Below are 20,290 nucleotides of genomic sequence, written 5' to 3'. Positions count from 1 at the left end.
GAATCTATTTTCTACTTAATAGCCCCATAAATGGTTGACGACAGCAATTCATGCCCGCTCCAATGAAAATCTTCACATATCCCTGTTAAACATCTCCAGATTCTTCATATGATCCTCATATGACTTGTAAACTCAAGACCCTTTATTATCCCAATTATCCTCTAACTTATCAATGTTCTGTTTAAATTGTTGTGTCCAGAAATGAACATCTTAGTACACGTGATCTGACGGAGGCAGAATCCTGTGAGACAAATATTTCCTTATTCCCAGAGATCTACTCTTAGGACAGCTCATGACCACATTAGTTTTCTTTTGTTCTTTCACTTCACAGTTTACTTCCATCGAACTTACTATCCACTAAAAAATATGAGATTGTTTTCCAGATAACTGTGATCTAACTAGGTCTCCTCCATTTTGTACTTATGAAATCAATTTATTAAAAGCAAATATAAAACTTTTAGCCCTATTATATTTTACCTGATTTACTAGCTTTAGTCTAACTGACTTCATTATCCAGTTTATGAGCTATTCTTCCTAGTCTTGTAAAAGGCTAAAAATATGAAAAGCAAGCTTTCTATGTCTTTAACAAAGTCACTGATAAAAATATTAAACAGCACAAAGCCAAATGTAGATCCTTAGGGAACTATATTGGAGACCCACTGTCAAGCTGGCTGACTATATTTCTAGTCTGATCATTCAACCAATTTTGAATTCATATACATTCATACTCGTCATCTTTGTAAATGACACATTAGAAAGGTTAGCTAACTGTATGATAGAATCAGCATTCAACCCAATTTTGAAAGGAAAGAATGTTGGACCAAGACTAATAAGATGAAGTTAAGTTTTTTGAACCTAAACACTTGAGTTCACAATTATGAGTTCAGGGGTATGTAAGGTAGCTAGTAGGTTCTCTGAAAAAGGTTTGGGATTTTATGGTTAAAAAGCTCAATGAGTCAACAGTACAATATGGTGGTCAAAAACTAATTTGATCTTAGCCTTCCCCCTTCCAAAAGGAATAAGACATAATTTTAAGGAACAAGGAAATGGTAATCCAACTATACTCTTGTCTTAGTCAAAGCACAAGTAGAATTCTAGGTCTACTAGGTGCTACATTTTAGGAATGCTATTGATCAACTATAGTGTAGTCAAAGGAGGGCAACCAGGATAGTGAAGGCCCTTAACATGCTATATTATACGGGTTGAAGGAACTGGGGAAGCTTTGCCTAGAGAAGGTATTATCCTTATAGCTGTCTTTCAAGGAAGAACTATCTGAAGGATTATCTCATAGAAAAGGCATTATACTTATTCTGATTAGCCTTAGAGGACAGAAAAGAAGCCTTAGGTAGAAGTTACAGTTATGGTTAGGTTTCTATAAGGAAGTGCCCAAATCATAAGCTATCCAAAAGTGGACTGGGCTGCCCTAGGAGACAGAATTCTTCTTATTGGAAATCTTCAAGCAAAGAGTAAATGAACTTTTGTTGGATATGCTGTAAAGAAAAAAGAGTTTTGAGGGTCTGCTAGGAAACAATGTCCACTTGGGTTTTTATACTCCAGGTTCAGTCAAAGATTTCTGGGTTGTTGCCTTCCAGGGGTCCTCAAACTACGGCCCTCGGGCCAGATGCAGCAGCTGAGGACATTTATCCCCCTCACCCAGGGCTATAAAGTTTCTTTATTTAAAGGCCCACAAAACAAAGTTTTTGTTTTAATTATAGTCCGGCCCTCCAACAGTTTGAGGCCCCCTATTTAAAAAGTTTGAGGACCCCTGCTGGCTTAGGCAAATAACTTAAGCTCTCTTCATGTCTCCTTTTCCTCACCTTGAGGATTCAAATCTTATGTTACAGAAATACTAGGAAATTTAGTGTAATTTTATAAAGACCCCTAAAGAGAAGTGCATAGAAACTGATAAAAGACTAATAAGGGTTAGTAGTTATAGGAACAGGTAAATTCTCTGGTGAATGTCTGGGATCCTGATTTCTTGCCCTGATCATTTCTGTAGTCCTCTAGTGATGAGATTAGTGAGAGCCCCCAGTTTTATTTTTCAAGAGGTACACAGATGCTACCCTTGAAAAGTTCAGTGAAGCAACTAGATCTTTTTTTAGGGAGTCCCAGAAAAGAATATCAAGATGGAAGGAAAATCTAGACCAGATGTTGAGAGAGAATTGCTTCTTTATCTTTCTGATTTGTTTTATAAGCCTTTCAAAACTTTATACTGTAATATAGACTGGCTACAGCCTTGTTTGTTCAACCGTAGTTTTCATAGCCAATTCTCTCTTAAATATATAGAGGCCTATCCCCATTACGTGAACTAATATAAATTTCAATGCATATTTGCTAACTTATTTTGTTAGATCTTATGTCTTGCATGAAAATGAACGTCCTGGACCTGTAAGCAAGAGGACTTTAATGCAAATACAATTATGATTAGTAGTGTGACAATGAGCAAGCCATTTAATTGCCCTGAACCTCAGATATCTCTCTGTGACTTATTCACTAAGTTATGTAAAGACTGAAGTCTGTGTATGGAGAGAGTCCTCATATTCCTAGAACAAAGAACCTTGATATATTAAAAATTAAAACCCACTATTTTTATGTTCTGATTATGGGACTATATTCATCAGGTTCCCTGTCTTTATTGAATGTCAGTAAAGACATTTAAGAGAGAAACACTATCAGAGATATTGTAGAGGGGATTCCTACATTTTATAGAGGGTTAGCCTAAATGAACTGTACAAATCTATGCTTCCTGAAAGAAATTCTTATCTACTTTATTAGTAGCAATATGATTAAATACATCAGACTGCAGATGAGACAGTAGCCACAAAACTCTCCAACCATTTACTTACTCCAGATACTCTTTAGGTATTTACTTTCTTTACTAGCCACCAGGGACAGAAATAACCCAGAAAAAGGTCTGAAATTGCATTGTTTTCACTTTTGCATTTCTCTAAAAATAACAATGTAAAAGATAGATATGCAGGCATTGTTCACAGTGCTCATTGCTACCCAATGCACACTTCACATCAAAAAATTATAATTTTATATTATTGAGTGAGTAGTCCAAAATTATACAGGGATTTGAACTTAGTTCCTCTGATTTCAAGTTCAGACTTTTCCTGCTCTATATGTTCTTAATCCAGTTTTGACATATTGCTTCTGGAGAGCAGAGGCTGATGATTTTTCTAAATGGATGACTGTATTTGGTTGTGGTTCTTGCTAGATTTTTAAATATGCCAAAATAACTGAAAGGATTAGGGGGATATCAGGAGATCTATATATAAAGTTGTAATCAATTGTTAAGAATCCAACACTGACTTCACCATTAGGTTTACACAGGATGGTTGTACAGTTGGTACTTGTTCTAAACTTGTCCTGTTCCTTCCAAAGAAAATCTGATGGTGGTTGATGCTTTACCTTAGATGCTGCTGCCCAAACCTATAGAAAAAAGGAAAAAAACAACAACAACAACAACAAAGAAACAGACACCAACTGAGTAATCAATTGCTAGATAAATGAACTCCTTGATTCTCTTGTTAGCTCAAAATTAACCAAAGTAAGAATCAGAGTACTTTCTGCACTAAAGACTAGAAGGGGAGAGATCTACAAGATATTATACGTAAAATTTCTAATAAATCATTAAAGTAACAAAAACTATTAATGAAACATTACATCTGAAGATATTCAGAGCTGAGAGATAAAAATGCTAGCATTTATCCAGAGAACAGAGGAGTAAAGCAGAAACAACAATATCGGGTTTTTGCCAAGACTAATGGATTTTCTTGGCTATTGAGTTCTTAGGAGGTGAGATGTTAACAGATGACATCAAGAGTGTAAGCAGCTACCACTACTCGAAGAAGATGATGTATGTTGCGGTGGGATTTAATGTTCTGCTAAAGGTAGAGAAATAACAGTTGACATATTTACTCAGGAGATAACTCTTTCAAGGAAAGAGACATTTGAAACATGTCAGAAAACATCTAGCAATGTATCAAGTCTGAGGACTGCTATGCACTCATGGTGCTTCAAGTGGGCATGAAATGTGCCATCAGAAAGAATTGTGAAATGATCCTTAGAGTTTATGAAGACCTCACCAAAAAACTGGAGAATGTGAGCATGAGAATATTATTTCATTACTGTTACCAAGTGAAGCCAGGGATTTTGGACTAGAAGGAAGGATAAAAGAAATGAATAGCTGGCTTAGAAAACTGCTTCTAAGAATGAACTTCAGCTTCCTACACCTTGAATTAAGACATAGAGAGGCAGGGTTCTTACCTAAATTTTGTATGTGTGGTTACATACACACAAAAAATGTTCTGAAAATGTTTGTTAAATGAATAGGTTTATATTCAGAGATGTTACATATAAATAATAACTAGAAATTATTTGTCCACGTACTGATCTAACTAAAAGAAAAAAAGAGTTCAGACTTAGCTGCTAAAGCAGATATCAACAGGTATAATGGAAGAATAGGAGAAGAGTTGCCAAGGATTAAAGGTAGAAAAGGAGAGCACTCTAGTCACGGAAAATAACCTGTGCAAAATCACAAACACAATTAAAAAAGAACAAATTATATAAAGGATAGGACTGTACTTTAGGAAATTAATTTAGCTTTGTGAAAAGCTATAAACCTCAGTGGAAGAAACATTGTGAAACTCATTTTGATGAAGACCAAAGGAGAGAAGAAGAAGTAATAATATAATGTTAGTTTAATGTTTCATGCTGCCAGGACAACTGGAGGAAATGGATGATGAGATTAAGCCCTTTCACTCAAAGTAAGAGAGAAAACTGCTACAACTGCTGATGAATATTCATGATCATCTCACATTTTTGCTGTTATCGTGTACAATGTATTCCTATTGCTTGCTTTGCCCAGCATCAGTTGTAAACCTTTCCAGGCCTTTCTAAAATCAGCTTGTTCATCATTTTTTTTTATATAGAACAATAATATTCCATTATCTTCAAATACCACAACTTGTTCAGCCATTCCCCAATTGATGGGCATTTTTCAATTCTTTCCTACAATAAAAAAATTGCTACAAACATTTTTTGTCCTTTTCCCTCCTTTAAGATTTCCTTGGGATACAAATCCAGTACTGGCACTGCTGGGTCAAAGGGTAAGTACAGTTTTATAAACCTTTGGGTATAGTTCTAAATTACTCTCCAGAATGGTTAGATTATTTCACAATTCCACCAACAATGCACTGATGTCCCAGTTTTCCCACATTCCCTTCAACATTTATTATTTTCTTTTCCTGTCTTCTTAGCCAATCTGAGATGTGTGAGGTAGTATCTCAGAGTTGTTTTAATTTCTATTTCTCTAATCAATAATTATTCAGAACATTTTTTCATATAACTATAGATGGCTTTAACTTTGTCATCTGAAAATTGTCTGTTCATATCCTTTGACCATGTATCAGCTGAGAGATGACTTATATAGAATAGATTGTTGAAAAGATGGTTTATGAATACTGAGAAGGAAAAGTGTTCATGATAAGACATTACTATGAGTTAAGTTTTTTGGACAGCTTTAGTAGCATGGTAGATCAGAAAAAAAATGTGATAACATATAACACAGGGGAGATATGGATTGAAGGATTTGTTGTTCAGTTGTTTCAGTCCTGACTGTGACCCCATTGGGGATGTTTTTGGCAAAGATACTGGAATAGCATGCTATTTCCTTCTCCAGATCATTTTACAGATAAGAAAATTGAGGCAAATAGGATGAGTGACTTGCAAGGATCACACAGCAAGCAAGTGCTTGAGACCAGATTTTAATTGAGGAAGATGAATTTTCCTGACTCCAGGACCCCCATCCATTGTGTTACCTACCTACTGAATAGACCGGAGGATAATACAATTATATGGATTCAGAACTAATTGAAAGACAAAATGCAAAGAACGTCAGTTAATTTCAACCTGAAGAGAGGACTTTAACAGAATAATGAAAATAACATGTTATTTATCCTTTGCTTTAAAAGAGAATCAATGACATTATGGCATGATATCTTGACCAGTTCATGAACTGGATATAAGTGAGCAGAGTGATGCAAAGTCTACCAGTACTGTTCTCTCTTCCAGAATCATTGAAGTCTATTGTTAAGGCAGAACTGGCAATGGAGAGGGATGCAGTGGATGACCTTAGCTTCTCTGATGCTTGACCAAATTTTAAGTGCTTCACAGTGCCTGCTTTAGCTTTCTTCATAGCCACTGGAACAACTGTTCTCATCTGCCCATTCTCCTGGGAGAGGTCGTCACATGTTTGGGAGAGACATCTCCCTAACTCACCAAAAGGTTTAGCACTTTTTGATTATTCTCTATCTGGTTTAGCTTGTCTGCTGAGATAGTTTACCAGAGTATGGCCACTCTGCATGCTACAACTTCGTGAAGCCACAGGTCAAAGCGCCCATCATCAGCCAGGCAGAAGAGCTGAAAAGGGCTCAGCAAGCCCTTACACTAGACATGCTAGTTCTATAGTCTTTATTCATGTCAACATTTCCATCAATGATCTGAATGAGGCATAAATTATGTCCTTATCAAATTTGGGGATGACACAGTATTGGAAACTAACATATTGAATAAAAGAATCAGAACCTGAATATTGAAGGCCATATCATAAAATAATTTTAAACAGAACCAAGTCAAGTACTTTCTACAGCTATGCCTAAGAGAGAATTCTTTAAGGAAATAGGTATAAATAATCATAAAAAATTAAAATATTTCAATTGTACAAAATCAAAAAACTTAAATAAGCAAAATCAATGCAGTTGGAATAAGAAGGGAAGTGGTCAACTGGGAGGAAAAATCTTTGCAAGGCATATCTTTGCTAAAGGTCTGAAATCCAAGCTATAAACTTAATATAAGAACAAGATCCATTCTCTAATGGAGAATTGGTCAATGTATGTGAACAAATGATTAACAGCCATAAAGGATATTGCACCAAATTACTAATAATTAGAAATGAAAATGTTAAAAAATAATCTTTCATCTCACACCCAGAAAATTAGCAAAAATGACAAACTATGAGACTCATCAATGCTGGGGGCAAGATTGTAGGAAAATAGACTAATGTGTTGTTGAAGGAGCTATGAAATACTTTAATTATTCTGACAAGCAACTTAGAATTATGCTAAGAAAGTGATCCAGATGAACTGATCAAACTGTTCTGGAGCACGATTTGGAACTATGCCTAAAGGGCTATAAAACTGTACATTATCCATTGATCTAGCAATATCACTACTAGATCTATATCCAATGACATCATAAAAAAGACAAAATGGCCCATATGTACAAAAATATTTAAAACAACTTTTTATGGTGGAAAAATATTGGAAATTGAGAGGATGCCTATCAATTAGGGAATAAACAAGTTGTAGTATATGAATAAATGGAATACTACTGTACTATAGACATGATAAGTGGGTGGATTTCAGAAAAAAACTTTTAAAAACTTGCATGAACTAATAATGAGTGAAGTGAGCAGAAAGAGTGGAAATATTATACACAATAAGAATTATATTGAAAAATGATCAACTATAACTGACTTAGCTCTACTCACCAATATAGTCATCCAAGACAATTCCAAAATACTCTTGATGGAAAATGCTATTGGGGGCAGCTAGAAAGTGTTAGCCTGAAGTCAGGAAGACCTGAATTCAAATGTGGTCTCAGATACTTAAAACTTCCTAGCTGTGTGACCCTGGGCAAGTCACTTAAATCTAATTGCCCCAGCAAAAAAAAAAATGCTGTCCACATCCAAAGAAAGATTTGAGTGAAGCATACAATTTTAATTTTAATTATTTTTCTTTTGTTCTGTTTATTCTTTTACAACATGCCTAATTTGGAAATATGTTTTAGGTGAATACACACATATAACCTATATTACCCTTGCTTGCTATCTTGGGGAGGAGAGAAGATAGAGGAAGGAAGAAGAAAGATTTGGAATTCAAAATCTTTCAAATAATGAATGTTGAAAAATTGTCTTCACATATAATTGGAAAAAATAAAATATAACATTTTTCTTTTTTAAAATAAGTGATCCAGAGATCTCACTGCTTTCATATATACCAAAGGTCAAAGATATGTTTCATACTTCAAAATATTTATAATTTTAACTTTTTAAAGTAGAAAACTAGAATTAAATGACTTTCAATTAGAGTATAACTATACAAATTCTGATACATGAATATAATGGAATATTACTGTGCCTTAAAAAACCATGAATATGAAATTTTCAGGGATACATGGAAAGACATAAGCTGATAGAAAATGAAATAAGCAATGATGCAAACAAAGCTGGGACATTTTGTATTTGTAATTGTAGAGCTTGGCTCAAAAGTCATGAGAATGTATCCTCTTGCTTGTTTTTTCCCTAACAGAAGAAGAAGACCATTGATGAGGAACATTTACATATATTATTGGACTTAATTGATGTGTTGTAAACTATATCTTAGATTTTATTTTTTATTTTTCATCATAAAGAATACCTTTTGGGGAGTGAGAGATAGGGAAGAACAAAATGTAAAAGATATTATTAAATATAAAAATATCAGGATCCCAAAGATCTTTGTAACCTAGAACTTTTTGTTAATTCTAACTTGATGAAATTTAATGGGAAGGTACAATTGCAAACTTCTACACTCAAGATAACAAATTCAATTTCACAAGGGCATGATTGAGGAGACATGGCTAAAGAGCAATCCATGTGGGAAGGGGGAAGGATTTCTGTAAATTATCAAGATTGGTCCTAAACCACATATGCCTGTATGCTTCTGTATATATGCATACTGAGATATCTTAGGCTGTATTAAGAGATATATAGGATTGACAGCAAAAGAAGTGATGGCTTTTAACTTGGGGAGACCACATTTGGAATACTGTCACTACTACTAGTACATGTTAGAAGAGATGTTGAAAACTGGTGTGAATAGAAAGGAGAGTGACCAAGACAGTGAGAGGACTCAAAAAATCTTACAGGAAATTCAGGTAAACTAAAAATATTTAGCCTGAGAAAGATAAGACTTAGTGGAAATGTGACACATGTCTTTGAACTTGGAATAGATTATATAATGTCTTAGATAGATTAGATTAAAAGTTATATAGATTTCATGAAGTTTCAGGTAAAGATATGTAAGATAATGGCTATTTTAATTTATCATCATCACAGGGTTATCATATAAGAGAAAACTGATAATGGATAACAGAGTTAGAACCAATAAGTAGTAAACATAGGAAAACATATTACACTTTTGCTAAAGGAAATGTTTCCTAACAATTAGATCTGTTTTTAAAGAAAGGGATGATTGTGGAGGTCAAGAGTTCTCTGTCACTGAAGATCTTTAAGAAGAAGACTAATAGATAACTTGCTGTGTTGCTGTGGCTCTTGAAAATGGGTTTCATACTTCGAATAAAGAATGGCCTAAGCAATTTTTGAAGAGACTTTCAATTGTATTTCTATGCTTCTATAATATTAATTATAAAATTATTAACATGAAATTACTTGTTCTTTATACATATTATTTAATATATTTATATCTTATACTCACAGTTATTGCAGCATTGGCTGGCAGTCTAATATTTGGGTGGAATCTGTAAAAAGAGACTACGCGGCCATTGACATTTTGTTGGAGAATATGATCTCCAATTGTCAGTTCTTTGTCAGGAGAAGAGTTAATTATCTTCACGAACAAACCACTCACTTCAACTATTTTAATGTCTCCAAGAGCACTATAAAATAATATAAAGTGCTTTTAAAATGCTGTACCTTTTGTGACCAAAGCAATTTAATAGCAGAATAATAAAAGACCCTAATATGTTATTTAAAAATCTATGAAAAATGTGTTATTATAGGAATGCAGCATGTAGCAGTAGAAAGTGCATTGTATTGAGATCCTGAGTTCAAAGAGCCTGGCTCCAAATCCTGGCTCTGAACCAAATGCCTCTCTGGACTTCAGTTTCCCCAACTATAAAATGAAAAGATTGGACTAAGTGGCCTGAGGTCTCTTTCAGATTGATATCTATGATCTTTTTTTTTTTTTAAATTTATTTATTTATTTATTTTTTAATGATTACTTTATAATGACAACATTATTCCTTGCACTCGTTTCTTTTCCGATTTTTTCCCCCCTCCCTCCCTCCACCCCCTCCCCTAGATGGCAAGCAGTCCTTTATATGTTGGATATGTTGCAGTATATCCTAGATGCAATATATGTTTGCAGAAGCGAATAGTTCTCTTGTTGCATAGGGAGAATTGGATTCAGAAGGTATAAATAACCCGGGAAGAAAAACTAAAATGCAGATAGTTCACATTTGTTTCCCAGTGTTCGTTCTTTGGGTGTACCTGCTTATGTCCGTCATTTATCAATTGAAACTTAGTTAGGTCTCTTTGTCAAAGAAATCCACTTCCATCAAAATATGTCCTCATACAATATCGTTGTCGAAGTGTATAATGATCTCCTGGTTCTGCTCATTTCACTTAGCATCAGTTCATGTAAGTCTCGCCAGTCCTCTCTGTATTCATCCTGCTGGTCATTTCTTACAGAACAATAATATTCCATAACATTCATATACCAGATATCTATGATCTTGTAACACCTTTTCTAGATCTAAATCTACAATTTTTCATCTTAGTGGATTAAAGCATAATATTAAAGAAACCTTGAATCTAGTTATAATTCAGAAGCTGTTGTTAAGTGAGCATAGGCAAATATCTTAATTTCTTTATGATTCCTTTTCCAAAATTGTTAGCTCCCTTAAAGATATTACATGAAAAATATTGTTTGGGAACATGAAAGTAGAGTTATCTTTTTTCATTTTTTTATACTGTTCCTTGTGCATGAAAGCTTCAAAATGGGAATATTGTACTCTATTGGAAAGAGCTTGGGGTAGGAAGTCAGGAAATTTCCTAAGATTTGCTACTAACAAGTTTCATCCATGTCTATTTTCTCATTTAAAATTAGGTATGGGGCCAGCTAGGTGGCAAAACAGAATAAGAATCCTGGAATCTTGAGGACCTAAGTTTGAATTCAGCCCTTATTAGCTGTATGACCCTGGGCAATTCAGTTAACTATAATTACTTCTCTAAACACAATACAAAAAAAAAGAAGAAGAAAAAGAAAAATGGGGATTAAAAAAATGCCTGTCCTAAGAATTTCAGAGAGATTTTGATGATGAAATGAGAAAATATTTATGAAAAAAATTTAAAGTTGAAAGGACATATAAGATATTTTATGCCATAGGGGGAAAATCATGTCTTTCTTTTTAAATGAAGACATTAAGAAAGATATTCGAGCCATTTTTAATCATATGAAAATATGCTCTAAATCACTATTGATTAGAGAAATGCAAATTAGAACAACTCTGAGGTATCACCTCATTCCTAGCAGATTAGCTAAAATGACAGGAAAAGATAATGATAAATGTTGAAGGAGATATGGGAAAACTGGGAGACTAATGTATTGTTGATAGAATTGTGAACTGATCCAACCATTTTGGAGAGCAATTTAGAACTATGCCCAAAAGGATATAACACTATACATACCTTTGACCCAGCAGTGACACTATTGGGTCTGTAGCCCAAAAGGATGATAAAAGAGGGGAAAAGATCCCATATGCAAAAATGTTTGTAGTAGTTCTTTTTGTGGTGACAAAGAACTGGAAAGTGAGTAGATGATCAATTGGAGAATGGCTGAATTAAGTTATGGTATATGAAAGTTATGAAATATTCTTTTTCTACAAAAAATAATGAACATCCTCATTTTGGAAAGACTTGGAAAGATTGACATGAACTGATGCTAAGAGAAGCAAGCAGAACAGGAAAATATTATACACAGCAACAGTAGGATAAGGTGATGATCATCTATCATAGACTTGGCTCTTTGTGGTTGGGTGGCTCAAGGCAATCCCAATAAACTTTGGATGGAAAATGCCATCTGCATCTAGAGAGAGAACTATGGAGACTGAATGTAGATCAAATCACTAGTTTCACCTTTTTTCATTCCATTAAAAATTTTTTTTAATTGAGGTTTTTGGGTTTTTGTTGTTGTTGTTGTTGCTGCTGCTGTCCAATCATTTCAATCTGATTTTATGCTATCTTATTTGGGGTTTTCTAGGCAAAGATACTAGAATGGTTTGTTATTTCCTTCTCCAACTCATTTTACAGATGAGGAAACTGAGGCAAATATAGGCTCAGTAGTTGTAACTTGTTCCAAACTCCTCTCTGTATTGGTGTTGAGCCAATTCTGGAAACTGAATCTTTGGATTTTTATTTTAGCTTAGTGTTCTTTCCTATATCTCATCATGCATTTCCTTGGCAAAATCTAATACAATCTCAATAAAATAAAGGCTTAAATTCATTTTTTTACAAGCACTAGGAAGAAGGGATCTATATTGTCTATATGAAGTACATATAAAGTTTTTTGGTTATTTTTTATAAGTGCCATAAGCATATTTATGTACATATAACATATCTATCCATTCATCCATGTTTCTTTTCTTCTTCTCTTCCTTCCTCCTTTCCTCTCTCCCTCTATTTCTTCCTTCCTTCCTCCCTCCCTCCTTTCCTGTCTCCCTTCCTTCTTTCCTGTTCATCCATTCATCTATCCATCTATCTGTCGAGCCATTCATCCATCTATCTATCTAGGAGGGTTTGGGGAATAGTTAATTTCTTAACAAACTAAATTCCTACTTCTTTCCTTGAAAGAGAATACTCAATATCATTTCATGCCTCTCTAGATAGGTTGAAAATGAAACATTCTATTCTTTTATTTTATAAATGTTATTAACTTTGTTATTTTTTTTAAATAGAAGATTGCTTTGTCCTTTTTTTCAAAACAGGTTTTTTATCATTCTCCTGCACAGGACATTAATTACTAATTTATAAACTATGCATTTAAATAAATAAAGAAGACATAATGTTTTTGGCTATTTTTAAAATTACTTATATATGCAATTAATTGATATGCATGCTTTTTCTTAAACCTCTGATAACTCAAAAGTGCTATTAATTTATTAATCTTAAAGATGCATTTTTACCATTAAGCTTAATATGTTAATTAACTGCATATTTGCTTTACACCAAATGACTTATTTTAAAATATCAGAACTAATCATTTCAATTGCCTTTCTTTTGAAAAAGACCGAAATCTATGGACAAACACTTCACAAATTGGCAAATACTTCAAATTCAAGAACAGCGGACCAATCTTTTTGTGAGGTGGCCTTTTAAGTTACCTTTTTTGTTACCTTTTTTTTTTCCCTTGCCCACATCTACATGCTAGGTAAGAAAATGGATTAGGTAAACTGTTGTTCTTATATCTTCCTCTTAACCACTCTTCCTCCCTCTAGCATACACCAGCTAGAATTTTATATAATTGATTGACCACAATGGCACCATCTTACCAATGCCTTTTCCTTTCTCCCTATAAAAATGCCATCTTTTAATTATTATAAGAGAACTATGATAAAGTTAACTTTCTTCTGAATGAATGAAAAAAATAATTAAATACTTAAAATATTTTAGCTAACATTATCCTTTGTAAAATAGTCACCTTTGTATTGTAGGTTCTCTAAGATAGTATAGTAATCTTATTTTAATTTGCTTTTAGATGCTTCCCATTACTCTGTAGGCTGTCAAATTGTTACCTGGAAGTTGCCTTCATTCCATTGGATTTCACTAATTCATACCTGCCCAAAACTTGTCATCAGTTGATTAGTGGGAGAAATTATCAAGATTTCCTCAATGGTTCAAGTTGAACTTGGTAGAGAATATTCAGTCTGACTATTGGTAGAGTTGGGAACACTACATTTGTCCTAAGAAATCCATATAAAATGTCAGCTTATCTCAAAATGTCTAAAGAATTAGAATGGGCAGGTAAATTTTACATTCTAGTTCCCTAGTATTTTTAATCATAGTCTTGCTGTCTTTCCCTATCTGAACATACCTAGTACCCATTGGGGTGCTGGTGGGAGTGGGAAGATATCTGCTACTATGGCAATTTAGTATTTGGTATTCAGCAAGAGTCTTGGGGGAACCTTCTCTCAAAATCTTCCTGCCAATTTTATCTTTTCTTTTTTTCCCTTAAGACTGACTGCCTTCTTCTATCCTCATTCTGCAAAAGGAAATGCAGAATCTTCCCTTCAGGGAATGTTCTACCCAGTAAACTCAATCTAGCACTAAAACACATCCAATACCCTGAGGTAATTCCCAAAATTGACCTGGGATACTCTTAAATTAGCAGTGATGTAGCCAGGCCTCCTGGAGTCAATTTGGATAAGAACCATTTTTCTCTAAATATTGAGATAGGAAGGTGACAATGTCCATAGAAATATTGTTTTTAGGTCCCACCTGAATTAAACATATCAAATCTGTTACTTCCATTCTTTTCCCATTTTACCTTTAATCATATTTAGTAACCTTTGACAATGTAACCTTTAATCATATTTAGTCCTTGATCCTCTGTTCTTTCTCTATTCCTTCCCTTACAGAATTCATCCACATTCACAGTTCAAATTCTCTACTAATAACTCCCAAATTTTTGTCTTCATGGCCATATTTTCACTTGAAATCTCTAACTACTTTAAAGTTAACATGTCCTAAAACTGATAGTTTCTTCTTATGAACTCAACTTTTTTTTATCAGTGGTGCCAGCATTTACCCAGTTACTCAGATTTGAAATGGTGAAGCTGTCTTGGACTCACTCTTAATATTAAATACTCTACATTTTTTCCTTTGAAACACCTCTCACATTCTCACTGTCTGTTCTCATCACTACCATCCTACTCCATGTTCTTATCTCTTTGCAACCAGATTAACAGAGTAACCCCCCTAACTCTCCTCTCTTCTCTAATTCATTCTGTACAAAACAAAGAATGAAACAACTTTCAATATCAGTTTAATCATGTCATTTCATGATTTGAAACCGTCAATGGCATTTTTTCTTAACCATATTAAATCTGACTATAAATCTAAATTTAAAGTGGATTCTACCATGTTTTCCTGATAATAAGACACTGTCTTATTAATTTTTTCGGACAGAAAAAACACCAGAGGGCTTATTTTCAGGGAAGGGCTTATTTTAATGCTCTCAATGGCGCCAGCAAGCAAATCACTGGGGAAGAACAGGATGACGCGCTCACTGCTGCAGCTCTGATTGGATGCAGCTCGGAGCGCGGTGTGTGTTTCACGGGGGGGTGGGGGTGGGGGCAAGATGGTGCATACAGAGGGCCGTAATGTAGCGTATAGCGCAGGGGATCACCTTCACTACAGTAGCAATGTCAATAGGGTTTATTTTCGGGGGAGGGCTTATTTTAGAGGAATCTTACACAGTGAGGGGAGGGATTATTTTCAGGATAGGTCTTATTATCGGGGAAACACGGTAATATGACATTATTTGATGTAGTTAATGTTACTTCTTACCATTTCAATATCTTCTCTGATCAAACCTTTCATGAGAGCTCTAATAATCATTATACAAGATTGATCTGAGAAAAGGCTACTTTTGTCTCTTTTTGGTTTAGGTCATTTTTATAAGCAACAAGAAGTTTGAGAAAGGCCAAACAACAAGGAACAGCAAAATACAGGAAAGAAATCATCCTGAATAATCCACCAACTAGAAAATTGGTCTTTGAACAATCGAACTGTTTGTATTTCTAGATTTTCTTTAAAGTTTTGGCTCATCTGGAATATTTTATCTAATTTTAAAACATCATTTATTTGCTATGAGGTATGGAATATGACTGAAGGCTATGGAATAAATCAGTGACAATGACAATAAGAATTTCTGGTCCTTGCTTTCCAATGGCAATAATGTGTACCTGTAAGTTAAATAATAACTTTTAAAAAATCGAGAACACATACTTGGAATTAGATGTGTCGGAGTCATCTGGAGACAATCCAGAAGTTGTGAGGTGTCTCTTTGAGTTGAAGAACAAAGAGTGAAAGTAGTCCTCCCCTTCTCCTAACATGTGGGACTGAGATGTACCGACAGCAAAATGGGTCTCCTGGAGTATAAGCTCAGAAAGGCTGCCAGCATCTTTCCAAAGGAAGGAGAGACCAAGAGTGAGACAAATAAAAGAAGCAGTAATTTACATCTTTTCCCAACTATAATGAAGCATTTTCTTTTTTTATAATTCACATTTTTTAATAATCACTATAAAACCATCTCTTCAATGAGAATCCTTAAAATTTTAAACCTAAAGATACAAAATGACATCTAGTAAGTGAATGTACTTAGGGATATGTCCATTTATATCCTGGGGAGAACTGGTTAGGATGAATAATGTCACCAGCAGAATAATCATCCTGAAATTTTGGTGCTACCAGCAAAAACATTATTGTGTAAGAGCAAATAGAGCAACTGAGTTTATCTCTTCCAAATGAAAATGTACCAGAATCTGTATAAATATAACTTTGTTTGATATGGGAAGTAAGGAAGAACCACCAGTCTGCTCCAACTTGTGCTCCTAAACATTTCTTAAATAAGTTCTGCTCCCTTTCCTTTCTTAGGGAAATTTCCCCAAACTTCCAGCAACAAGATGGTGAAGGCAAGAACTCCCCAGAGACCTGAATTCCCCTCCAAACCACCTTGAAAATACCTCAGAACCAGTTTAGAAGTGAGGAAGCAGCTTACCAGCACAGTAGGAAAGCTCTGGCTCATTTGGGGTTGGAGGAGAGCCTGGTAAAAATCAGGGCACCAAGCCACACTCCAGAAAGCCTGCAGCAAAGCTTTGAGCCCCAGGTAATCCACCAGGGAGGCCCTACTACTATGCAAGCCAGCAGTCCTAGACCAGCAGCACAGAGAAGTCCCACCCCCAGTGAACCAAGCAGGAGGCTGCAACTCCTAGTGCAGGCCACCAGTGAGGCCCCGCCCACACTACTGACCAGTAGTGAAGCTCCGCCCCCAAGCCAACCAATAGCAAGAGATCCTGATCTTGCCCCAGAGCAGGCCAATCATGAGCCCTTAGCCCTGGGATAGGCTGACACAGGCCCTATCTCATAGTAAACCAGCAGTGAGAACTCACTCCTGGGATGGGCCAGCAGTAAGACTTCGCTCCTGAGGTCAGTTGGCAGAAACACCTTGCTTACATAGCAAGGCAGCAAGGAGGCTCCACCTTCTAGCACAGGCCAACAGAGAGGCTTTACCCCCATGGGGAAGCCCATCCCTCACTTCTATCTCCCCATCTCCCCATTCCAGTGCAAGCCAAGGCCCAGTGAAAGTCAGAAGCAAAGGGTTCAGTTCTGGCAGAAAGCAGCTTAAGACTGTGTAGGACCAGAGCCCAACTCTCATATAAAAGTGCCAAGTCAAAAATACAGGCAGAAAAAGAGCAAAAAACACAAAAGAACTTGACTTTAGAAAAATAATTTGTGACAGATATAATCGAGAAACAAACTTAACAGAGGGCAACAGTATCAAAATAGCTACATGTAAAGTCTCAAAGAAAAATGTCAAATGTTTGCAAGCTTCAGGAACTCCTAGAAGAACTTAAAAAGGATTTTAAAGTGCAAATTAGGGAAGAGAAGAAAAAGTGGGGAAAGAAATGAGAGTAATGCCAGAGAATGATGAAAAAAGAATCAACTTGATAAAAGAAACAAAAAATGGAAGAAGATACACAAAAGTTCACTGCTCCTTAAATTATATGTGTGTGTATATATATGTAATATACATTATATGTGATAATATACATGATATAACATTATATATATGTCATTAATATACAATATAATAAATAACAAATAATTATATGTATATAACAAAAAATAAATTAGCCAAATAGAAAAAGGTGGTACAAAAGCTCATTGAAGAAAATAATTCCCAAAAATTTAGGATTGGGCAAAGCAAAAGTTAGTGAGATTCAATGAGACATCAAGAAATGATAAAATTAATAGCATAACAAAATAGAAAATATGAAATTTCTCACTGAAAAAACAACTGACCTGGCATATGGCTACAGGAGAGAGAATTCAAGAATTCTTCAACTATCTGAAAGCCATGATCTAAAAAGACCCGGGTTATCATATTTCATGAAATTATCAAGGAAAACTGCCCTAATATCTTAGAACCAGAGAGACAAAACAGAAATTGATAGAATCCATTGATCATAATCTGAAAGAAATCTCCAAACAAAAACTCTCAGGAATATAATAGCCAAATTTCAGAGTGTCCAGAAAATATTCAAGGAATCAGGAAAAAAAATAGTTCAAATACTGTGGAACCCTGATCAGGATTATAACTAATACAGCAGCTTCTATATTAAAGAAGAAGAGTGTTTAGAATATGATTTTCAGCAGGCAAAGGAGTTAGGATTACAATCAATAATCATCTACCCAGTAAAACTGAATATAATCCTTTAAGAAAAAGACCTGACATTTAAAAAAATGAATAACTATTTGTACAAAAATAATTACAGCAGCTATTTTTGTGATGATTAAGAAATGGAAAATGATGATGCTTATCAATTGAGGAATGACTGAACAAGTTGTGGTATATGAGTGCGATGGAATATTATTGTGCTATGAGAAATGATAAGTAGGATGATTTCTGGAAAGACTTACATGAACTGATACTAAGTGATGTGAGTGGAACCAGAAGAATACTGTAACTGCACATTATAATAGCAATGGTATACAATGAAGAATTGTGGATGACTTAGTTATTTTTAGCAATGTAACAATTCAAGATAATTCCAAGAATTCATGAAAAATAATATCTCCTCCTCCAGAGAAATAACTGATTATTTGGTCTGAATACAGATTGAGACATACTATTTTCAACTTTCTTTTTTTTGTTGTTTGAATCTTCTTTTACAAAATGACTAATATAGAAATGCTTTAAACAATTGCACATGTATAATCCATTTTAAGTTGTTTACAGTCTTAGGGAAAGGCAATTGAAGGAAGTAAGGGTTAGATTTTGAAACTCAAAACTTAAAAAATAATAATTTTTTAAAAAGTTTTCCACAAATGAAATCAGTACTTTCTCAAAAGACACTTAAAGTTTAATCCTTTCTACAGGAATGTCAGTTCTTACATTGGTTGACATTCCGATAGAAAGGTTTAAGTTTAAGGTTGTTCAGTGCAGAATCTGATTCTAATGTCTACACAATTTTCCTTTTGTGGTAGAATACAGTTATCACTGATCTCTATCAAAAGAAAATCTCAATAAGTTTTTCAATCAATTTGGTATGCAAAAATTGATGCCAAAGAAGTGTAATAATGGAGTTGTAGTGGAAGAATTTTTCTTCAAAAACCTTACTCTCATAGCTCATTGTAGGGTGTAAAGATACCATGATGTAGTTCTGTCCTCTGAGTACTAGCTTTGCTAAATTTGAAAGGCTCATCTTCAACAATAGGTTAGCTACAAGGTGCTAAAGTGTTTTACTCAAATAAACTCATGAAGATGATTTAATAAATGGTACAAATATGGACTATAATGGTGAGTTATAATAATGTGAAAATAGTGCATATCTTCTATCAGGTACAATCAAGACATGGCATTTCTGGTTGTCATCCATACACAGAATTTCTTTGAAATTTATATTTTCAGTTTAAGAAAAAAAAATTATACTAAAGTGAGTAGGACCAAGAGAACATTGTAAATAGCAACAAGATTATGTGATGATCAACTGTGATGGACTTGGTTCTTTTCAACAATAAGGTGATTCAAGGAAATTCCAATAGAACTGTGATGGAAAGACCCATCTGCATCCAGAGAGAGGACTGTGGAGACTGAATGTGGGTCACAGCATAATATTTTCACCTCTTGTTGTTGTTATTGTTGTTGTTCATTTGCTTTTTTTCTCTGATTGTCCTCCTTTTGATCTGACTTTTCTTGTGCAACATGATAAATGTAGAAATATGTTTAGAATAATTGCACATGGTTAATTTAGATGGGATTATTTGCTGCCTAGGGAAGGAGAGATGAAGAGGGAGGGAGAACCAAAGTTTTGCAAAGGTGAATGGTGAAAACATGCAAAGATATGCATGTATTTTGAAAAACAAAAAGTAATTATTATAACAAAGCATTTGAAATAAAGTTATACTTACCTATGTTGTCAGTTTTGGAAAAATCTGTTGAAGACGATTTAGGAGATTTTTGTGTAAATGAAGGTGTAGACCATTCTGAACTTAGAGAGCTGGATACATAGCTTTTCAGAGACATGTCTGATGAAAATGGTAAAAAGTGGACTGGAGATTGTTGCTGCAGATTTGCGCTGTGTAAACCTTTTTCTTCACTTCTGTGTTCAAAAATACTATAAAACTTTAGTCATCAAGGTAGAAAATTAATATTACATAGAC

General features: G+C 34.5%; 1 protein-coding gene across 4 annotated transcripts in view; it reads right to left on the bottom strand.

The window, feature by feature from the left end:
- Positions 1-20,290, bottom strand: part of LMNTD1 (lamin tail domain containing 1) — a 130,211-nt gene that overhangs the window by 46,108 nt on the left and 63,813 nt on the right. For 3 of the 4 annotated variants that reach the window (XM_052001322.1, XM_052001321.1, XM_052001320.1), the window contains exons 3-6: positions 20,039-20,229; positions 15,854-16,028; positions 9,543-9,723; positions 3,316-3,435 (exon numbers count right to left, since the gene is read on the bottom strand). In XM_052001322.1, coding sequence (XP_051857282.1) covers positions 3,316-3,435; positions 9,543-9,723; positions 15,854-16,028; positions 20,039-20,229 — 667 coding nt within the window. The remainder of the gene's footprint in view (positions 1-3,315; positions 3,436-9,542; positions 9,724-15,853; positions 16,029-20,038; positions 20,230-20,290) is intronic. The other variant, XM_052001323.1, reaches the window with a different exon arrangement.

Source organism: Antechinus flavipes, chromosome 5 (genome assembly GCF_016432865.1).
Source record: "Antechinus flavipes isolate AdamAnt ecotype Samford, QLD, Australia chromosome 5, AdamAnt_v2, whole genome shotgun sequence".
Taxonomy (NCBI): domain Eukaryota; kingdom Metazoa; phylum Chordata; class Mammalia; order Dasyuromorphia; family Dasyuridae; genus Antechinus; species Antechinus flavipes.
This window is presented reverse-complemented; position numbering and strand designations above follow the sequence as displayed.